Source organism: Microcaecilia unicolor, unplaced genomic scaffold (genome assembly GCF_901765095.1).
Source record: "Microcaecilia unicolor unplaced genomic scaffold, aMicUni1.1, whole genome shotgun sequence".
Lineage (NCBI taxonomy): Eukaryota > Metazoa > Chordata > Amphibia > Gymnophiona > Siphonopidae > Microcaecilia > Microcaecilia unicolor.
In genome coordinates, this window is record NW_021963329.1 from 85,782 (window position 1) to 107,901 (window position 22,120).

Sequence of the window (22,120 nt, forward strand, 5' to 3'; positions counted from 1 at the left end):
TATAGCTTCTTGACACCGCTCCGCTCTGCGTGGAAATGGTGGAGAAGCAGGCAAAACAAAAGTCCGGTGGCATCGCCATTTCTGAGGATGGTGGGCTTGGTAGATTTCCAGGCGGGTATGGGACCCTCAGTATTTAAGAGCTGGGCAAGGAATGGGTGTCTGACATGGGGTGACTTGGTATCTCCAGATGGACATAACTTTCTATCTTTTACACAGGTGAAGGAGAGGTGGGGGATTACCAATAATCACATGCTACAGTATATGCAAGCTAGACACTACTGGCAGGTGTCGTGGGGGAAACATGGAGATCATTGGACTTATGGTACTCTGGATAAGATGATGTTGAGTCTGCCTCCAGAGGGAAACAAGCTTTCTATTTGGTACAAGATGGTGAAGATGACCATGCCAGAGGGGAAAGAGGAGGGGGTGGCCTCCAAGTGGAACAGGGAATTGGGAACACACTTCGTTCAGACACAGTTCAATGCTCTATTTGTGACCCTAGCAGAAATGGTCAAGTCTGCGGATTGGCAGGAAACACAGTTTAAAATACTACATAGGGCATATATCACTAGAGAGAGAGGGAACACAATGAAGCTGTGGTACTCAGATAAATGCATAAAATGCCAAGCAAAAGTGGGTACTTTTTTGCACACTTTTTTGGAATGCTCCAAATTGACTCTGTGGAACGAGATTTTTCAGATACAGGCTAAGGTGCTTCAGACCACAGTAGAATGGTCTTATCAAGCATTATTGCTGGGGGATCAGGAGGCCCTAATTGAACAGGGGCTCTCCCGACCACAAAGGAGATTTCTGTATATGACCACGCTAGCAGCTAAAAAGGTCATATTGCAGTTCTGGACACATGTGGAGCCGGTACCGTATGGATGCTGGTTGACAAAAGTGTCAGAATTGGCACAGTATGAAAAAGCAATGTACAATGATTCCCCGAACATAGAACATAGGCAATATGCTCAACTATGGTACCAATTCGAAGAACATGTTTCTTCTAATGCTCCCGAAGGGGATTAATTCTCTATGCAGGCAGATAGGGGGGGAGAAGACGGGAAGGGGGGTAACTGGGGGGAAAGTTTGGGGGATAAGTTTGGTATTAGCACCCATTTGTGTGGCAGGGGTTCCGGGGAATTCGGAGGGGGGATGAAATTAAAAATATCAGTGTGGTCATGTGTGAGAGAAAACGAAATATACCTTTGTGATCAAAATATGCTGGCTGAATAGGATAATGGTGCCTTGTATACATAAGTGTAGAATGTAAGCATGTATTGCACTGATGCCAATAAAGATAATTAAAAAAAAAAAAAAGAAAATGCATAACTATGAATATTAACTTAATTAAGTTTATTTGGAATAGTACCGTATTTTTCGGACTATAAGACGCACCAGACCATAAGACGCACCTAGGTTTTCCTCCCAAATTTGGAGGAAATAAAAAAGTGCATCTTATAGTCCGAAAAATAGTTACAGGCCTCCCTCCCTGTTCCAGGCACCCTCCCTCCGTTACAGGCACCCCCCTTCCTCCCTCTGTTACAGGCACAACCCCCTCTCTCCCGCCGTCGGAATTTTAAAACTCCTCACCTCGTCAGTGTGACTCGCGGTAGCAGCAGCGCTTCAGTGTGCATGTTGCTCGGCGATCTTCACTCAGCGGGACCAGAGAGCTGAGAAAGAGAAGGCTGAGTGAAGATCGCCGAGCAACATGCACGCTGAAGCGCTGCTGCTACCGTGAGTTACAACGACGAGGTGAGGAGTTTTAAAATTCCGACGGCGGGAGAGGTGTGGTAACCGAGAGCGGGTGTGCCTGTAACGGAGGGAGGGAGGGAGCCTGTAACAGAGAGAGGGAGGATGCCTTTAACGGAGGGAGGTGCCTGTAATGGGGGGTTGCTACATTCGGACTATAAGACGCACCAACATTTTCCGCCCAAATTTGGGAGGAAAAAAGTGCGTCTTATAGTCCGAAAAATACGGTATGTGATATACTTGATTTGAACAGATGATTCCAAAATAAAGTTGCAAGCCCTTATCACATAATCTCTTGCATTTATTAAATTAATTCATGAAACAATATGTTCATTTATGGATTATCTGCTGGCAATATGTTATTGTTATAGCTCGCACGTGTTTCTATGATTCTTAGCTACTTTTATTTACACCTCCTCCCCCCCCCCCCCCAATTTACTAAGCCACGCTAGCGGCTGCCGTGCGCTAATGCCGACACAGACCATTTACTTTGAATGTGTTAATGCAAATAATTAACAATATCTTGCATAAACACATAATTGCATGCCTTATCTTTTGGTTTGAAATATTTTTAAAACTTAACTTATATCATTTATCAATGTCTCTTCTTTAGTATAAACATTTTTATGATTTTTATACTGTTATATATTCTAAATAGATTTTACATGTTTTTATTGGTGACCCCTGATGCAGGCAATTTGCCCGTATCAGTCTTCTAATAAAATTAGTTCCTCCACACCAATTCTTGGGGCTCTTTGTGCTTTTTTCCTTCTCTGCCTCTAACATCTACTGATCAAAGGTGATCTATTTCCATCTTCAGTAAAGTCTGAAGAGGTTGCAGTTAATCCAGAACACAGCAGTAGACATTACTGGACACAAGAAACTTGATTATATTTCACCAAGTCATTCAGTCACATTGGCTTCCTATGACTGCATGGATTTCTTTCAAATTACTATATTTAGTTTACAAAGCTTTTTGTATGAGTGTTGTTTATCTTTCCAACAAACTGTTAAAATATGAGCCTCAGTGTATGTTACGTTCTTCTCAAATTAATTAGATTCAGTTGCCCTCTGAGTTCCATTAGACTGACAAGCACCAGAAATAGGGGATTTTCCTATGCTGGTGCATCTCTATGGAACTCATTACCATCAACGCCGAGTAATATTTCTAGTTACGTGTCATTTTAGAAAGCTTTAAAAACTTGGTCAATTGAGAAGAGTTCTGAATTGGATTTGCATTGAATACTCTACGCATGTTTTTGTTGATACTTTTATTTGTGCATATATATTTTTATAAAATTTAATTGTTTATTGTTTTGTTTCCAGTTTTTGGTTTTATTTTTTTATTGTATATTATCTGGTCGATACTCTAAATGATTTAACTAGACACAAACAGCTGCTGACCAGTTAAATCGCTTGTTCAAGGCTATCTGCTAATTTTCAGCAGAACTTAACTGGTTATCACTGCTGAAAATAACTGGTTAGTGCTTAAGTGAAAACCAGCTATTTTGGGGGTATTCCAGGGGGAGAACTTAACCGGTCAGGGTAATCGCATAAATGGGACGGCATAAAACATAGTCCTATGTTTATGCAGCAACCCACAGCCGGTTAAGTTCTGAATACCAACTTAACCAGCTACGTGTTAGCTGGTGCCACATAAACCTGATATCCAATGCTGAAACCCAGACATAGCCCAGCATTGAATATCAGGGAATAATGCCAGCAGTAGTCAGCAAAACGCTCACCACTGCCAGCTGAATATTTACCCCTATATTCTAATTTGTTGCAAATTTTAATACTATAAATCACCTTACAATGAACCTGTTTTAGGCAGTATATCAAGTCAATAAATCAAAATAAATCAAATCAAAATAATGTTGCGACCGACCTCCTACAGCCACCACCAAAGAATGGGCCCCCAAAACTTCACTGGACAGCTCAGGAGGCTCTGGGGGGGGGGGGGGGGGAGGCCTTCAGCACCTTCATGACCCCTTCACCTACCACTAAAGGACTGGCTCCTGTTCCAAAATCTGCTTCTTTGTACACCACTTCCTCTACCCAGATAGCGCTTTCTAGCATCACAGAAACAACTCCAGCTCGAAGACACCCTCAACACACACCTAGACTTGTACTTGGGAAGCCTGGGAACTGTAGACTCCACTAAATCCTTTCCTAGCTTTTCAAGTCCACTCCAAACAACAATCTCCCCTGAAAGGACAACTTACTAAGGTGTATGCTGGAGGCCACATCAGCCGCCCAGCCACTTAACTAAATAAAACACCTCTCCGCCACTGTTTGGTCCCTTGGCCCCTAACAAGCCCTCCAAACCCTGGGGTACCAGACTCTGTACCAGCCCCACCAGGGAGTCCCTTTCTTCAGACAAAAGACCCAGTGCAGGAACAAAATCTAAATAAATAAATAAAACAAACTCAGGAGTGAAAGAGGAGTCCCCCATGCAACCGGTTCTAATGCTGTGCCCTGCAACGTAAAGACCAGCTGTTCCTCAGGACTCTGTGTCAGAGTACAGTCTGAAATAGTGGCTGTTCCTTCCAAAACTGGGCCTGCTGCTCTCTCAGGGACTGACCCCACTGATGGCTCACTTTCCTCCTGAGGCTGCCTCACTTGCTCACTATTCACACTAGAAGAGTCTGAAACTGCTGCACAGCTGCCCTGCCTCAAGTCCAAACACATGCAACAAAGTCTGTTTGTAGCTGCAATTAATTGCTGGGCACCACAAGCCTCAAGTGCAAGCCTCTCTGTTGGCGCTGCCACTGACAGTTGCCGAACCGTGCGTCGAAAACAAAGAGCTACCTTGAAGGACCAAACCTGACAGGTCAGGAATTTAAACAGAAGACTTTCCCCTGTCTCAATTGGCTTTTTTTTTTTGCTTGTTTACCTGTAACCAGGGGGCACAGGGACTCAGCACCCCAAGTGTGCTCCCCCAGAACAAGCACAGAAGGATCAAGGTAAATAGGTTACAGTGGCTTATTAATTGTTAAACAAAAAAAAAAAGGAAAATACAAGGGGAGTAATAAGTTCTTTGTTCTTGTATATTATATATTAATATCTTTAACAAACAGAATTTAACAATAACTGTTAAAACATTTTTTAATGTGGCCAAAAAGCAGTGCATCCCAGAACCAACCTTCCATCCAAATACCATGGGACCAATTGGACCCTCCAAACCACAGCAGGACTGCACAGATACTCACCTAACATCTTGCTGGAGACTGAGAAATACTGGCTAGTTCTGAGCTGCACAGGTCTGTTATAGAGTGATGTCAAAGTTTGTAGTAGTTCTCAGTCTCCATCTGTTGGTAAGCGAGCATAACCAACTCGTCTGAACTGGTTTGGAGGGATGACTGGAAGAGAATCCCTTAAAGGAAGTGCAATGAGTTAAGAGCCATGGGCAACTTACTGATTGCACTGAAAATCAACCACATCTACAACCCCATCTATAACCCCACAGCACTGGATTACGAAGAGCATCCATGAAGAAAAAATAGAGAAAAACTCAGTGTGGGCAGAGCACAGCAAAGAACATCCCTAGCTAAAGAATTACTTCAAGGAACTCGGGAATTCAGGCAGCATTCCCTCAGTCAACTCTAAGGCGCCCCTCAGATGTGCCCCTAAGGAGTGTTCAAGAAGCAGATCCTATTCACCTTGTGAGATAGAAGAACAATTCTGAGCTCCTCCAGCAGACCATAAGCCAACTTAGCTCCTCCCAGTGAAGACAGAAGCTTCCTTGCTGTCTGCTGAGCCTGTTTGCGAACACACCAGGTGCGGTTCAGCAGCACAGTAATCAGCATTCGATGATACTGCCTGAAATTAGGACAAAAGAACAGTAAGTAAAAATGCTGACTTCAGCGAGTGCAGCAGCTAACTTACACCTATTTCTGAGACAGATAAAAATCTGAGTACAAACCTGGAGTGGCAGAGCAGGTAGTAGCTCCACTGCTGACTGCACTCCATATCATTTTTTTTTTTTTTACTGTTTAAATATTTTATTAAGAAACATCACAATACAAACATTGTAGGCATGAACAGTTTCGACCCTTACATTCCTCCCTTCCCCCCTCCCTACCACCCCCATCCCCCCCCCCCCCCCCATTCCAACTCTCTTTCTTGGGTTAAATGTTGAAATCGAGACCACAGTTCAGAAGCTGGGTTGTACATGCCCACTCTTTTGTCCGTAAGCTGCTCAAGTTCTCCAACCGTGGAAAGTTTCAAAATCCAGTCCAACTGTGATGGAGCCCTCTGTTTTTTCCAGTGCAAGGCAATAACGCTCTTAGCCGCTGTTAAGCACATCCTCTTGAGGCGCCTTTGCCATTTATTACCTCTTCTATTACCTAGTCCTAAGAGGCACCATTGCGGCGTACACTGGAACTGCTTATTCGTGCTTTCAGAGATTTTTGTCGTAACAAATGTCCAAAATGGTTTCAAAATTCGACAAGACCACCATATATGTAGAACAGGCCCCTCCTCGTCACCACACCTCCAACAAAGTGAGGAGATCGAGTGAAACATGGCATGTAGTCGCTGTGGGGTGTAATACCACCTCGTCAATACTTTAAAAGCATTTTCCTTTAACAACACACAGTTTGATGCTTTTTTAACTTCTGTTACTATAGCCTTCCACTCATTCATCGTAAATTCCTGCTGGAAGTCATGTTCCCATTGTATCAAATAAATACATTTCTCAAAAGATCGGCCTCTAATAAATTTATACAACAAAGAGATAACTCGGCCCATTTTCCCCAATGACCCCCACAAATTTTCCAATTCTTCGTAATCCTCCGGGACCCTCCTCAACCACCCTTGTTGGCTCATATAATGTTTGACTTGTAGATAGAAAAAGCTATCTCCCGCCCCACCCCCACATTGTTCCTGGATCTCATCTAGCGGCCTTAACTACCCAGCATCCAGAAGATCCCTAAAGCATAACAGCCCTTCCTCCGCCCACCAGCCTGCAACCCGATGTCCCTTACCTACTGGGAAAGCTGGTCCCCCACCTATAAATGCTAATGTTGAAGTATGTCTATTCTGCCAGAACTGTGCTCTAAATGAGACCCATAGAGACAACAAATGACTGACAAATGGGTTCGTTGTCATCTGCCCATATAGCTTCGGTTCCATTGAGGCCCAGAGAACCGATTTCAGATTATGCCCCCTTACCATCTCTTGGTCTAGTAAAGCCACCATCGATGAAGACTCTTGACTCCACGCCACTACAAACTTTACCTGCGCAGCCCAAAAGTACCATTCCAAATTCGGCACACCCCTGCCTCCCAGGTCCACCGACCTCCATATCAGTTTCTTATTTAATCTGTGTGCTTTACCCCCCCATATAAATTCCAGAATCTCTCCCTGCATCTTTTGTAGTTCCCTTTTAGGTATCTGTATGGGTAAGGTTTGAAACAAAAACAAAATTCTGGGCAGGATATTCATTTGTACTGAGGCTATTCTCCCCCACCACGATAGCCAAGTTCCCCTCCACCTCCCCATGTCCCTACGAACTTGTTGAAATAAAGGATCATAATTAAGATGGTACAATTGGTTCAGTTCCGAGGGTCTCTGAACCCCCAGATACTTAATGCTCCTCTTATTAAATCGAAATGAAAACCCTCGGATAACCTCTGAAAGTCGATCCTGTGATAGTGACATCCCCAACACCTCAGATTTATCATAATTAATTTTATAACCCAAGAGCCTACCAAATTGATTTAGCTCTTTTACTACATTTGGAAGAGTCAGAAGAGGACTCATGACAAAAAAGAGGATGTCATCAGCAAATAGAGCCAGCTTATGTTCTCTGTCAGCTACCGTAATCCCTTTTAAATCCCTCAACTCCCGTATCTTCTGCGCCAATGGTTCAATCGCCAATGCAAATAACAAGGGAAATAACGGGCACCTCTTTATTTGAAAAGCTACCGAATAGCCCCCATTCACCTTAATTCGCGCTATGGGACTCTCATATAACCGTTGCAACCATCCTACCAAACCCTCCCCGAATCCCATATGCTTCAAAACTTCCCATAGATAAGACCACTCCACCCTATCAAAGGCCTTTTCAGCATCTGTACTCAACAGAACCAGAGGCCTCCCCCGCTGCTGGGCCTCCCAGACAAGATGGAGTGTTCGACGTATATTACCAGCCACCTGTCTCCCCCCCACAAACCCTGATTGATCCGGGTGTATTAATTTGGGCAATACCCCCCTAACCGGGTCGCTAGAACTTTGGATAAAATCTTTACATCCAGATTGAGTAATGAGATTGGTCTATATGACCCACATGCTGATGGATCTTTGCCTGGCTTCAGGATAAGCGATTGGGAGTGAGTAGCCCCGAAAACATGCATTACCCACTCTTGCTAGCAGAGGCCCCACCTCCCCAACAAATATCTTACAAAACTTGGCAGAATACCCATCCACTCCAGGGGCTGTTCCCCCTTTAAGCCCTTTGATGACCTGTTTAATTTCCTCTATATGGAAGGGAGCCTCTAATTTTGCACAGTCCTCATCCGACAACTTGGGCAGATGAAGATGACACAGTTCTCTTCTAATTTCATCTCTCTCAACACCTAATTCACTAGTATACAATGTCTGGTAAAATTTCAAAAATTGATCCCTAATATCCTTGTCTTTATACAACAGCTGATCACCCTGTCCCTTAATTTTCGTGATCAGAGAGTCTCGTTGACGGTGAGGCAAACAATTGGCTAACATCTTCCCCAACTTATTCCCAAACTCAAAAAACTTTTGCTGAAGACGTTTTCGCATGAACTCCACCCTTTCCACTTGTATTTGATCCAAGACCCCCCTCCATTTCCGCACCTCCCCCTCCCTACCCCCCTCATGATGTCGGCGTTCCCAGTGAGCTAGCCTCTCCCTGGCCTCCAATTCCTTAGCCTCCCTTTAATTAAGTGCCCCTGTACTACTGCCTTTAAGGCATCCCATAATGTCCCCTCCGAGACTACCCCTACATCATTCATATTACAGTAATCTTTAATCACCGCACGGATGTCCTCACATACCTTTTTCTCTCCTAAAATCCCCTCGTTAAGTCTCCAATACCGCCGCCTATCCTCTACACCCAACCCTTTCAGGTCCATTTCCACTGGGGCATGATCTGTGATGGAAATAGATCCCACATCAGCATCTTTAATATATTCCCACAATGAACGGCTACACCAGATCATATCAATCCTCGTATAGGAGCACTGAGAGTGTGAATAAAATGTATGGGCCTTCTGAGTCGGATGCAGAAGTCTCCACACCTCCAGTAGATCAAGTGTCGAGGTAAGCGACTTCAGTCTCCGAGCATGGGACGTATGTGGTGTGGTGAACCCCTTTGAATGATCTATAGAAGTATTCCACAAATTAAAATCTCCCCCAATAATCATTCCCCCCCTTTGAAAGTGGAGGAGCTCTTCCCTAATATGTGTAAAGAACTCTCCCTGTCCTGAATTGGGTGCATAAATATTCACAATGGTCACGGCTATCCCCTGCAGCCGCCCTCTAACCGCTAAACATCATCCCAAATCATCTCTGTAAATGTCTTCAAATGCAACCCCTCGTCGGATATAGATGGCTAATCCACCCACCTTGCCCCCTCTTTTATCAAAGTGCATTATACATTCGCTATATGCCCTTTGGTTTAAAAGATGGGCTTCCCTGCGCCTGATATGTCTCCTGCAGCAGGACAATATCCCAGACATTTTTCCGTAGTTCCCGAAACACCAAATTTCTTTTCCTTTGCGAATTTAACCCATTCACGTTCCAAGACCCCACCCTCAACCCTCCCCGTCCCTGCCCCCCCCCCCCCTTTGTTGCTGAGCGGTGTCACTAACCGCCAGCCTAGTGTCTCAAGGAAATAACCCCTCGCCAGAGCTGTCACCTAAAGATCCCCCTATTTCTCCTTCCCCTCCCCTCCCCTGGAACCTTTTGTTCCCCACCCCCAACATACAACAGATCCCTTTCACATTTTATCAAAACAGTGCAATGAACAGCTAACATTTCAACTTACAACAGAATATTCCAAGTAAGAGCTTGCCTAGTGACCCTTCCGTGCCTCATGCAGCCTAAAACTTTATCAAACTAGAACCAACAGTCTCTCATACTTCCCTTCAGGGAACTCTGTCCATTTCTGGTCTCTGGGGACCAGATTCCTTATGGGATCCTGCCTTCTGCCAAGAGGATTTTCTCCGCGTGGTAGCTGCCCTTCCTGGGTTCCCTGTCGCTTCCTCTGGAGGCATGTTAGTGCAGCCCAGCTCCTTCAACACTCTCCACGCTTCTCTCAGCGTAGTCACTCGCCTCGTCTGACCCTTCACCGTGAACTGGAGGCCGAATGGGAACACCCAGCGATATCTGTAATTTGACTGTTGAAGATACTTTGTCAACTCTCGGAACTCCCTTCTTCTTTGCAGCGTCCCCAGAGCCAAATCCTGGAACACTAGTACTTTTTGATTGTCCCACGGGATCTCTCCCAGCTTGCGTGCCTTGCGCCAAATCATATCTTTAATCTGATAGTCCTTAAAGCATGCCACTATATCTCTAGGCTGCTTATCTCTTCGGGGTCCCAAACTCCTGTGCACTCTATCAAACAATACTACGGTTTCATCACCATGTGTTGGTGCCTCTTCTGCTGCTGCCAAGATGGATGCACAGATTTCTCTAACAACCCTGGCACAATCCACATTCTCATCTGTTTCAGGGATCCCCTTAAATCTTAAATTGCTCCTTCTGGACCTATTCGCCAAGTCCTCAAGATCCAATTGCATTTTTTCTTTCTCTGCACGCAGTTTTAATTTCAGAGTGCAATTCCACTATGTCTCCCTCCACGTGCTCCAGCACCTCCTCTGCCTGTTCCACCCAGGATCCAATGTCTCTCACCTCTTTTTGAATATCTGCCACTGCATCTTTAATCGTTTTCCTTACTGCCGCCATTTCTGCTTTCAGCGCTTTAAACCAGCGTGCTACCTCCTGCTTGGATAGCTCAGATTCGCTTTCCTGCTGCTCCACCAGCCCCTCGGTCTCGGAGCCCGCGTCCGCCATTTTGTCCTTTGTTTTGCGCGGTGTGTGGCCTGAAGTTGCCGCTCCGTCCCGCTGGTCCACCCCAAATTTAAATTTTTCCAGGCGCTTGCGGGTCGCCATCGGTTCCCAAGCTCTGCCACTCAATTTCGCGATCACGATCGCAGTTTTCGTGGGGGAATTCGCCGCTTTCTCCACTGCCCCGACGGAGCTGAAAATTCAGGCAGCCATCCCTGACGATGACATCACTTCCTCCTCACCATATCACTTTTATCATAAAAAAAGAGCCAGGAGTATAGCTGGGACTTTGGAGTTCTGCATTCCAATCACCTCCCCACTGTCTACTGTGTGACCCTGAGCAACTTATTTAACCTCTGCTCAGGTTGTGAATTCTTTGGGGAAGGTGCACTGTCATTTAGGATTATATGACCTGACAAGCACTACGTAATTATTATGCAAAATAATCATCTTCAAGTAGATCATTATGAAACTCTCAAACTCTGCACTCTCTTCTTCTATCAGGAGCCTATCTTCCCTTAAACTCATTCATTTTTTAACCTTAACTTCCTTCCTTTCAGTTGCTCATTCCTTTACCTTCCCAACTTCTCAATCTCATAACCCTCCATACCTGCCCCCTTTCTTTCTTTCTCTCTCACAATTTCCTACTTTTCTACCAGTACACCTTTCTCCCACATCACCACTATATAACAAAGATATGTGGGATTATAATATATGGCACTATCCAACATTAATAACCCAACTTCAAAAATGCTTATTCCGTCTTTCAATGCAAAGCCTATTATTTGCTACAGTTGCGACCTTGCATACAGACGAAGACTGCTGACAACGGTACTGATGTGCTAGAATAACAAGGTTTGTTATCAGCATTGACATCATGGCCAGAACAGCCAAGGACTCTTGGAATTACCCTTGCAGCTGGAGAGATGCTATGGCTGGCAAACTGCACATTGTTTATGAAATCCCAGCTTGTCAAGGTGACCCCATCAGTGTGGAGCCTGTGGGACAACATTGGGGCCCTGAAGTCATAATAATGGGAAAACAGTGTTGTGTGTGCACACTCCCAAGACCAGAATGTATGTCATTAGCACAGCTGCAGTCTGTGATTTCTGTTTAAAAAATGGGGCTCTTATCTGAGGCAAAGGACTGATGTGTTGACATTCCATCCCAGGAGCAGACTGTGCTGAAGCTGACTGAACATCTGAGGAATAAGCTGCCACCGGCTATAAGTCTGTATCAGGTTGAATGCGTACCATGTACTTTTGTACAAATGCTGTGGGCTCAGTGTGACTCTTACTTAGGAATCTAGCTTAGGGATTTAGGTGCGTTTAGTCTGAGATGTTTCTATGATAAGACTTCCTGTGCTGTTATTCTTGCCTTCTTCGTACATTATCTTTGCTGCTATTGTAAATAAATGCACACTTTATTTTTATAATACTTTGTTGTAAATTCTTTCTATTATTTAAGGCGTAGTGAGTTTGGATCTAAGGATAGGAGGGAACACATCTGCTTCTGACAATTCACTAAGGCTGGTATTACCACAAACCTATTCCTTTTAGAATGTATGCTAAGTATCAAGTACTCCAATAACATGCAAAAAGGATTGTACCTATATATGCTCACAGTAGGAGTGCATAACCCATCCATTTAAGCCAGTCTGGAGGGATGCTAAAGAAAGAAATATTTACAAATGCACACATATTCCAGCAGCATTTTACTGGACAAGTTCTCAGACATGAAGGAATAAAACATGAGAGAAAACATATACATACTGCATTCTTTTGTCTGGGAGTCGATGTATCTGGTCTAGTAAGAGTCTCTCAGTGAGTTGTAAGACTGTACACAGTGCTGTGTGAAAGAAAAGAGGAGGACTAAGTGACTCAAATTACAACTATTCTTAGCAACATCTAAAGAGTTTCCAATGTTAATTTTGATTTTGTGACAGTTTCATGGAACAGGTAGAGGCAGGAATAGAAAAAAGGTTTTTTTAAATGTAGATGGCACTCAAAATTCGTATGCACTAGGTTGTGTGTGTGAGGGGAAGGGATGTTCTATACAGACACACATTTAACTCTTTATGGCTTTGGCTTCTTCTCTTGGCATAGAACACCACTGTTGCTCCACGTTCCAGCTTTCACTCCTCTATGCCAGTGGTACCCAATGTACTTCCTTGCTCTAGCAATTACTGGCTATCCCAGCCCAGTGCCACCACTCCCTCTCTCAACCAAGTTTCCAATGCTCCTCCCCACCCCAGCAGCTGCACTTCTTTCTGGCTCTAGCACATCGATGTTTCTCCCCACTGCAGCAGTGATTGCTCTTTCCAGTCATGCTACTGGTTTTCTTGGTCCAGGACTGCTTCCTGAACACTGCTCTGGCTCCTTTGCCCAGAAGCAGGGACTAGATACTGAATTCTAGTCACCTGGGTTTTCGACAATCCCGGGCAGGAGATGCTCTGACAACCCTAGAATCAATGAGTATAACACTGAAGCAGAAACAAACAGAAGAGAACCATACAATCAATTATATAAACATACATCATTTTAACGCACCTTCATCAGATGCCAAAGAAAGGAACTTCTCAGAAGTGAAAATCTGTTTCTTTTCATCTGCTATAAGTTGCCAAAAACCAGAAAGCTTAGATTCTGCAAGGAAAAGATAGGATTCTTCAGTTGAGGAATTACAAAGATGAGGAGTCTAAAAATTAAAGTGAGTAAAGACATCTAAAACCAGCCTAGTGAATTCTCACACCAAATACAAGTCACTGCAGCATACGTTATTATGAACCTACAAATTGCTGAATATTGGAATCAGGATGTCCCTACTCTACTCCATCATGATTTGGGTATTGGATTTATCTGGCTTATGATGCACATAGGAAAAAATAACCCCAACTATAGGAAAATAAAGCTGGGTTCCATAGTAGGGGGCACCACCCAAGAAAAAAGTATTGGAAGTCATTGTTGACAATAAGGAGAAATTGGGACTTACCTGAATTTTCTTTCCATTAGTCTTTCCCACTATTCCAGAACCTGTGGGATAGTTGCATCCATCAACCAGCAGGTAGAGATAGAGAACTGAAAACTAAGCCAAGACATTTCTCTCTAGGCATCCAATCCAACACCTCAGTATTTATATAGACAAGCAGTAAGGAGAAACTCCGAATAAGCACAACAACCTTAAACAACTTGCTAACCAACACTAACCAGATGCGCAAATATGTGTGAACCTCTCATCTCCAGAAAACTTGTAGAGAACAAGAAATATGCAGGAAGCATCATGCAAGGCGAGTGTCCTTATCTGACCCCACCAACTAAGCATCTCAGAAACCTCTGGCAGGCATCTGAAATAGTGGGAAAGAATAATGGGAAAAAATGATCAAGTAAGACCTAATTTCTCCTTCCATTACCTAGTTTCCCACTATTTCAGAACCCGTGGGATGTTCAAAAGCAATCCCTAGGGGGAGGGGGGGGAGGAGCTTGGCACCACCAACCTGAGGACCAAAGACACAAAACTGTCTTTTGAATGTGCTGCAACATTCACCCTGTAGTGCTTAGCAAAGGTATGAAGTATTAACCATATTGTCATCTTGCAAATATCCACAAGAAACAGTAAGGTAGTCTCCACACAGAATGTCAAAGTGTGCCTTCTAGAATGAGCACGCAAGGCCTGAGGAGCCTGCTTTCCTGCAAGCAAACAAGCTGACGTGATGGTTTCCTTCAGCCATCTAGCAACCGTAGGCTTGGAATCCATAAGGCTAAGCCTCTGTTTACCAAAAACCGCAGTCAGTCCAATCTGCAAAACTCATTTGTGCCTTCCAGTTCCACAGATTGGTCCTGCCTTGCTTTTGATATAAGCTACTGCCATTGCACTGTCGGAGAAAACTTGGACTGGGGCCCCTGCCAGAAAGGGAGTGAAGCTGTGTAAGGCATTCCGCACTGCCCTGAACTTCAAGCGATTTATTGACAACTGAGACACCTATTCCATCCAGGTGCCCTGTGCCATTGTATGGTCTTGTCTAGTCCATGGTTGGCACAGATGGAGAGCAGAAGACAGTGCTTTCTTTTTTGTGGCACCATTTTTGCGGACACTATGCTACTGTTTTTGCGCAGTGAACTTTCTTTGAGAAAATGTAAATCTTTGCTAAAAACTTGGTTCTTTGAACAGGCTCACACTTCTGTGTCTCAATAAGTTCTGGTGGCACTTATCCGGAACCAATTACCTGGAGGATCCATGTTTTATCTTCATTAAGCTGTATGTTGGAATGCGTGTGTTGTGTGTGTGTGTGGGGGGGGGGGGGGGGGGGTTAATTGTAGTTTTCTTTTTATGTAAGTTTAGTTTTTTAAACTGCTTAGCCCTGCCTGTCAGTTCAAGCGGTAAAAAAAAGTCTGGAATAAATAAATGTAATGAACTCCCCAACCTGATTTGCTGGCATCTATTGTGTTATCAGAAATAGAGCTCCACCAGTCAATACCTGAGCGATAACCACTTCTGCATACTCCATCTGGCAACCAGTACCCAAGGAAGGTGAACGTCGTATTTCTGTGACACCAGAGACCAGTGGTTGAGAAGAGGTTTCTGTAATGGCCGCATATGAGGCCCTGCCCATAGTACCATTTCCATCGCCGCAATCACTTAGATGAAGTCCCAGATCCTGGGCCTACCTTGACTGAGGGAGACGATGAATCTGATGAACCAGCTTCAACATCCTGCATTCCGTAAAGAAGATTCTCTCCCTTGCTGAGTCACATAGAACACCAAGGTACTCCAGCATCTGCAATAGAGTTAGTCTGCTCTTCTCAAAACTGATCACCCAAGACCATGACTGCAGAAGATGGACAACTTTGTCTATCACTGCCAGAACAGGATGAATCACAAATGAGGCAGTCGTCGAGATACGGGTGAACTCTAATTCCCTGGCACCGAAGGAAGGCCACTACCACCACCATAACCATGGTAGACATGGCGAGACTGAAGGACAAAGACCTGAACTGGAAGTGTCAGCCCAGCACTGCAAAATGCAGAAACTTCTGATGTGGTGACCATATGGGTATATGCAAGCACACCTCCTCAAGATCAAGGGCAGTGAGAAATTCTCCTGCTTGAACTGAGGCTATGACTGCTCTCAGCATCTCAGTGCGAAAGCAGGACACTCAGAGGCAGCTGTTTAGACCTTTGAGATGTAAGACTGGACGAACGGTGCTTTCTTTCTTTGGGACAACATAGATAGAGTATCCACCTTGTCTTTTTCGGTCTGAAGAACTGGAACAATGGCCTGGAGTGCCAGCAAGGAAGCTATAGTGGCCTGAACCTCGACCGCCTTGGCTCCCTTTTGACAAGGAGACTGCAAGAGAAGAGGAGCAACCAGGCGGGAGAACTCCAACTTGTAATCTTCTATAAAAATATCCAGAACCCATCAGTTTAATGTGGTTTTGACCTACTCCTCCCAAAATCTCTGAAGATGTCCTCCCACCAGAGGAAGAGAAGAGTGGCCCAATCTTGCATCATTGCGAAACTCTGGAGGCATTGGGCGCTCTAGCTGACTGAGAGGATGACTTCCTGTCAGCACAAAAGGAAGATTGGCATGCCTGAAAGCGGGACTTCTAACCATATTGCTAACGACCAGGCCAGTACCGACTGCCGTCTCAAAATCGAGAGCCCATTGAAGGCAACTGCTGTGGCTTAGTTTCCCCCCAGTTTTTTCACCAAGTTACTAAGATCGCCTTCAAATAGCCACTTGCCCTGAAAGGGCAATTTAATTCAACATGACTGATGTATTCACTGCCCAATGCCGCAACTAGAGCTGTTGATATCCCATGACAGCCATACTGCAGGCCATAACCCATTACATGTCATAAATAGCATCTGCCAAGCTTGCTTCCAGTTGGGTGTTATGGCACCCACCTTGTGTTGCCGACTGATGCTGCCACTTCAGGCATACTCTTGCCACGAACAAGCTGCACACTGTCGCAGCAACCCTGTCCCTGCTTCAGTAAATAGGCCTTGTGTACGAGCAATATAAACTGCGGAAAAAAACAACGATCCCGATGTAGCTGAATGCTCTGTCAGGCCCTGAGGCTGTATAATGGTGGTTATGCTCCGCACATGATCAGCCAGAGGCCGAGAAGCCCCTGCAATCCATTTTTTTTTTTATTTCAAATATTTTTATTAAGAGTAATGAAATACAGAGGATCAAACCACACAAGAGAAAGAGAAAAACAACAAAAAACCCCACAACATATCCTTTGTGAAACTAGAACATCAATGACAGACAGTATATGATCCATGGTCATTAAGGTGAAATTAGATCTTACCTGCTAATTTTCTTTCCTCTAGACCCTCCAGACCGGTCAAGACGTGTGGGTTATGCACTCCTACCAGCAGAGGGAGACTGAGAAAACACTGAGCTTTGGATACTGTATATATAACCTGTGCAGTACACCAACTAGCCAGTATAACCGTAACAAAGCAGAGAAACTAAAACACTAACCAAAACTATCAACCCTGTATGTGGACATTGCCAAATGGAAGAACAACTTTATGTTCTTTTTATCTGTTTTACTCACTGTGTTCTGTTTGTGCTTCCACAGGTGGGCTATCCAATCACACCTGGTTCAGACTCATACTAACAATCATCTGAAAAAAACAAGAGTCTGAATTATGTAAACCACAATCATCAGCTGCCAAAAGATATCCAATCACTAAAGTCTGCCTCCTGGCCTACAGAAAAAAACAGGGCGGGCTCTTGACCGGTCTGGAGGGTCTAGAGGAAAGAAAATTAGCAGGTAAGATCTAATTTCACCTTCCTCAGCGACCCTCCAGACCGGTCAAGACGCGTGGGACGTACCAAAGCAGTAAATCTCTACTGCCTCCTCTTTAGCATGAACATCAATCCGATAATGTATAACAAACGAATGCAGAGAGGACCAGACTGCCGCCCGACAAATCTCTAGAGGAGGAAGCATACTACTTTCCGCCCAAGAGGCTGCTACTCCCCTGGTGGAATGAGCCGAAAAACCCTTAGGTACCGTACGACCCTTCAAGACGTAAGCAGACGCAATCGCCTCCTTCAACCACCGAGCTATCATTGCCTTGGACGCAGCCGCTCCCTTTTTAGAACCGCCAAAAAGAACGAACAGCCGATCAGATGTTCTGAACTCTCGAGTTCTAGACAGATAACACCGCAACACTCGCTTCACGTCCAACTTCGCCAGTCGACGCTGTTCCGAGTCTCCAGCTAGATTCCCTAAGACTGGCAGAGAAATGACCTGATTCACATGAAAGTCGGACACTACCTTGGGCAAAAATGAGGGCACCGGTCGCAGAGAAACCCTTTCCTTGGAAAAAGACAAGAAGGGCGTCCTACAAGACAAAGCCTGGAGTTCCGAAACTCTGCGTGCTGATGAAATGGCTACCAAAAACACCGTCTTTAAGGATAGATCCTTGTCCGTAGCCAACGCCAAAGGCTCAAACGGAGGCCAAATTAACGCCTCCAAAACCAGATTCAAATCCCACGGAGGAACCAGCCGGCGATGCGGAGGCCGAAGCAATTTCACTCCCTTCAAAAATCGAATCACATCCGGAGACGAAGCCAACGACTTACCTTGAACCTTGCCACGAAAACAAGACAAGGCTGCCACCTGAACCTTCAAAGTAGACAAGGCCAGCCCCTTGTCCAAACCATCCTGCAAAAATTCTAACACATCCGCGACCGAAGCGTGTATAGCCCTCAAATTCCGAGCCAGGCACCAGTGCTCAAAAAGCCTCCAGACTCGAACGTACGCCAGCGAAGTGGACTGCCTACGGGAACTCAACATCGTAGCAACAACCCTGGAAGAAAAACCCTTCTTCCTCAACTTGCTCCTTTCAAGAGCCAAGCCATAAGCGAGAACTGAGCAGGATCTGGGAGAGTGATGGGACCTTGATACAACAACACTGTCTCTGTCAATGGCAGGGATTCCGCCACCGCCAGACGCACCAGATCTCCTTACCATGGGCGACGCGGCCAATTTGGAGCCATCAGAATCACCCAACCCGGGTGCCGTTCGATGCGTTGAACTACTCTCCCCACTAACGGCCACGGAGGGAACACGTACAGCAACTCCTGAGGCCACGGCAGCACGGGTCCCTTCTGCGACTGAAGAACCGCCGCACTTGCGCATTGCATGCCGTTGCCATGAGATCCATCACTGGAATCCCCCACACCGACACAATGCGATTGAAAACCGATCGATGAAGCACCCATTCCCCAGGGTCTAGAGTATGTCTGCTCAGATAATCGGCGTCTACGTTGTCCACCCCGGCCACATGAGCTGCCGACAAGGCCTGAAGATGAAGTTCCGCCCACTGGCACCAACTGCGCTGCTTCCTCTGCAACCGCTCGACTCTTTGTGCCCCCTTGCCGATTGACGTAAGCTACGGCCGTGGCATTGTCGCAGAGAACTCTGACAGCCTTGCCTTGAAGCAGCGTCTGTAAAGACTGAAGAGCCAAACGAATGGCCCGTGTCTCCAACCGGTTGATGGACCACTGGGCTTCCTCCTGAGACCACCGTCCCTGCGCCACCTGACCGAGACAATGAGCCCCCCAACCGGACAGGCTGGCATCCGTGGTGAGAACTACCCACTCTGGAGCTTCCAATGGCATTCCCTTTACTAGGTTTCGAGCGTCTAGCCACCAACGGAGGCTGAGACGCGGAAGAGCAATCAGAGGCAAACGCATCTCCAACCCCTGCGATTGAGGAGACCACCGACTGAGAAGTGCCGACTGTAACTGCCGCATGTGCGCTCTGGCCCAGGGAACCACCTCTATAGTCGCTGCCATCTTGCCCAAAACCTGAAGGTAAGCACGTGCTGTCGGTCTGTCCCCCGCCAGGAAGCGACGAATCTGATCCTGTAACTTGCGGATCCGAAGAGCCAGCAACACCACTCGACCGTTGAGCGTCTCGAAACGCACTCCTAGATACTCGAGAGATTGGGACGGGACGAGGTGGCTCTTGCTGTGGTTCACTACCCAACCAAGCGATTCCAGCAAGGCTACCACTCACGCTGTAGCCACTTTGCTCTCCGACTGAGACTTGGCCCGAATCAACCAATCGTCCAGATACGGGTGCACCAAAACGCCCTGTCTCCGCAAAGCTGCCGCCACTACTACCATGACCTTGGAAAAGGTGCGGGGAGCTGTTGCTAGCCCGAAGGGAAGAGCACAAAACTGAAAATGCTTTCCTAAGACCGCAAAGCGCAGAAAACGCTGATGCGCCGTCCGAATGGGAATGTGAAGATAAGCTTCCGTCAAGTCCAGTGACGTCAGAAACTCTCCCTGCCGAACCGCGACAATAACGGACCGCAACGTCTCCATGCGAAAAGAGGGAACCTTGAGCGCTGAATTGACTCCCTTGAGATCCAATACAGGACGCCAGGCATCCTCCTTCTTTGGTACTACAAAATAGATCGAATAGCACCCTAAGCATCTCTGCGCGGGAAGAACAGGAACCACTGTTCCCAGGGCGAGAAGATGACGCAACATGTCTCGAACTGCTGCTCTCTTGATTCTTGAATGACACGGGGACTCCAGAAACCTCTCGGGAGGCGACTCTTCGAATTCCAGCGCATAACCATCTCGAATCACCTCGAGAACCCACTGATTGGACATGATTTGGACCCAGCTCTGGTAAAACCGACTCAGCCGAGCCCCTACTCATACCAGAGCCTGGGTCCGCACACCTTCATTGCACATTCCGTCCGGAAGACTGTCCTCTCGAGGCAAAGTCATGCCCTCCGCGACAATTCCCTCGAAAGGACTGGGTGCGCTGAAAAAACCGTCCTCTAAAAGACCCACTAGTCCGTCCCGGCCTATACCGCCGGGCCTCAGCAAAATGACCACGAGCAGACACCCCCCTGGTGCCCGACTTGGGACGTAAATCCGGCAGGCGAGGAATCTTAGCATCACTAAGGCCTTTCACCAAATTGTCCAAATCCTCTCCAAAGAACATGGTTCCCTTAAAGGGAAGAGAACACAACTTCGCTTTAGAAGCCGCATCCGCGACCCAACCTCTCAGCCATAGGGCCCTACGCGCTCCAACTATCATAGCCATATTCTTGGCGGACGCCCTCAACAAATCATAAAGGGCATCCGACAAGAAAGACGAACCCATCTCGAGCTTGGCTAACTCATGAACTCCGGAGGCCCCAACCTCCACTGACTCATCCAGGAGTTTCTCGGCCCAGCGAAAACATGCTCGGGCTACCAGGCCCCCACATACAGAGGCCTGGAGCGCGAGCGCCGACAAATCAAAACTACGCTTAAGGAAGGCGTCAACCCTCCTATCCTGGGGGTCGCGGAGAGCGGCTCCGCCATCTACCGGGATAGCTGTCGCTCTAGTCACTGCTGTAACCACTGCATCTACCGTAGGGGCCTTAAAGGAATCTTTGTCCTGCTGAGGAAGAGGATACAACCGCGCCATTGCCTTAGAGACCTTGCATGGAGCATCCGGTGACTTCCACTCCTGGGAAATCATCTCCCGGAGGTCCTTGTTCATAGGAAAGGACCGCGCCTTACTGTGAATACCCTTTACCAAAGGGTCCTGTCCAGATTCACCCACGGGCACCTCAGGCTCAAACTTAAGTGTCACCGTGACCTGGTCTATGAGCTCCGCAAGCTCATCCCTATGGCAGATTCTGACAACAGAGGGGTCCTCACCAGGTAAGGCATCAATAAGGTTAAGAGAGTCTTCAAACCCCTCTACCTCCTCCTCAATACCTATTGGGTCTTCCGAACCCAGCTGAGACAAACAGTCCCCATCTTCTGACCATTCTAACCTTGGTCTTTTAGTCAGCATAGAGCCATGACCCTCCTCCACCTGAGGAGGCCCGGACTTCCATGCTTGGAACAGGGTCCACACAAATTCTGGAGGAAACCCGACACTTCCTGAGCCCTCCGAGGGAACTTTCTGCCCTAAACCGGAGGAAGCTGGCCCCACACTCGGCGCATCCGCGGATCGCGCCTGATTCAAAATCGCTGACATCGCGCCTGCCTGCGATCCCGCTGACACTAAAACTAGTGATCCCGTCGGAACTTCCGCGGCCAACACGGGGGGAGCCGAAATCGACTGTTTAGGCTCACCACAGAGGCGACACTGACCGCCCGCCGTCTCTAACCCCCCGCCGCGAACAGGCGCGACATCGAAGCAGCTTGCCGGTCATAATAAAACACACACACAGTCCGCCTTCGCGCCAAATACTCTGTTAAGCAACTTCGCACTGCTCTCCCGTCTAGTGCAGGGAACTGAACTCCCCTTCCGTTCCGCACTAAATAAATAATAAAAGG

The 22,120-nt window shown here is 46.4% G+C and overlaps 1 protein-coding gene across 1 annotated transcript in view; it reads right to left on the minus strand.

The window, feature by feature from the left end:
- The window catches only part of LOC115459198 (eIF-2-alpha kinase activator GCN1-like), a gene marked incomplete at both ends in the record, with an annotated part of 110,370 nt that overhangs the window by 80,335 nt on the left and 7,915 nt on the right, over window positions 1-22,120 (minus strand). The window contains 3 exon segments of the mRNA XM_030189059.1: window positions 5,415-5,574; window positions 12,573-12,648; window positions 13,350-13,442. Coding sequence (XP_030044919.1) covers window positions 5,415-5,574; window positions 12,573-12,648; window positions 13,350-13,442 — 329 coding nt within the window.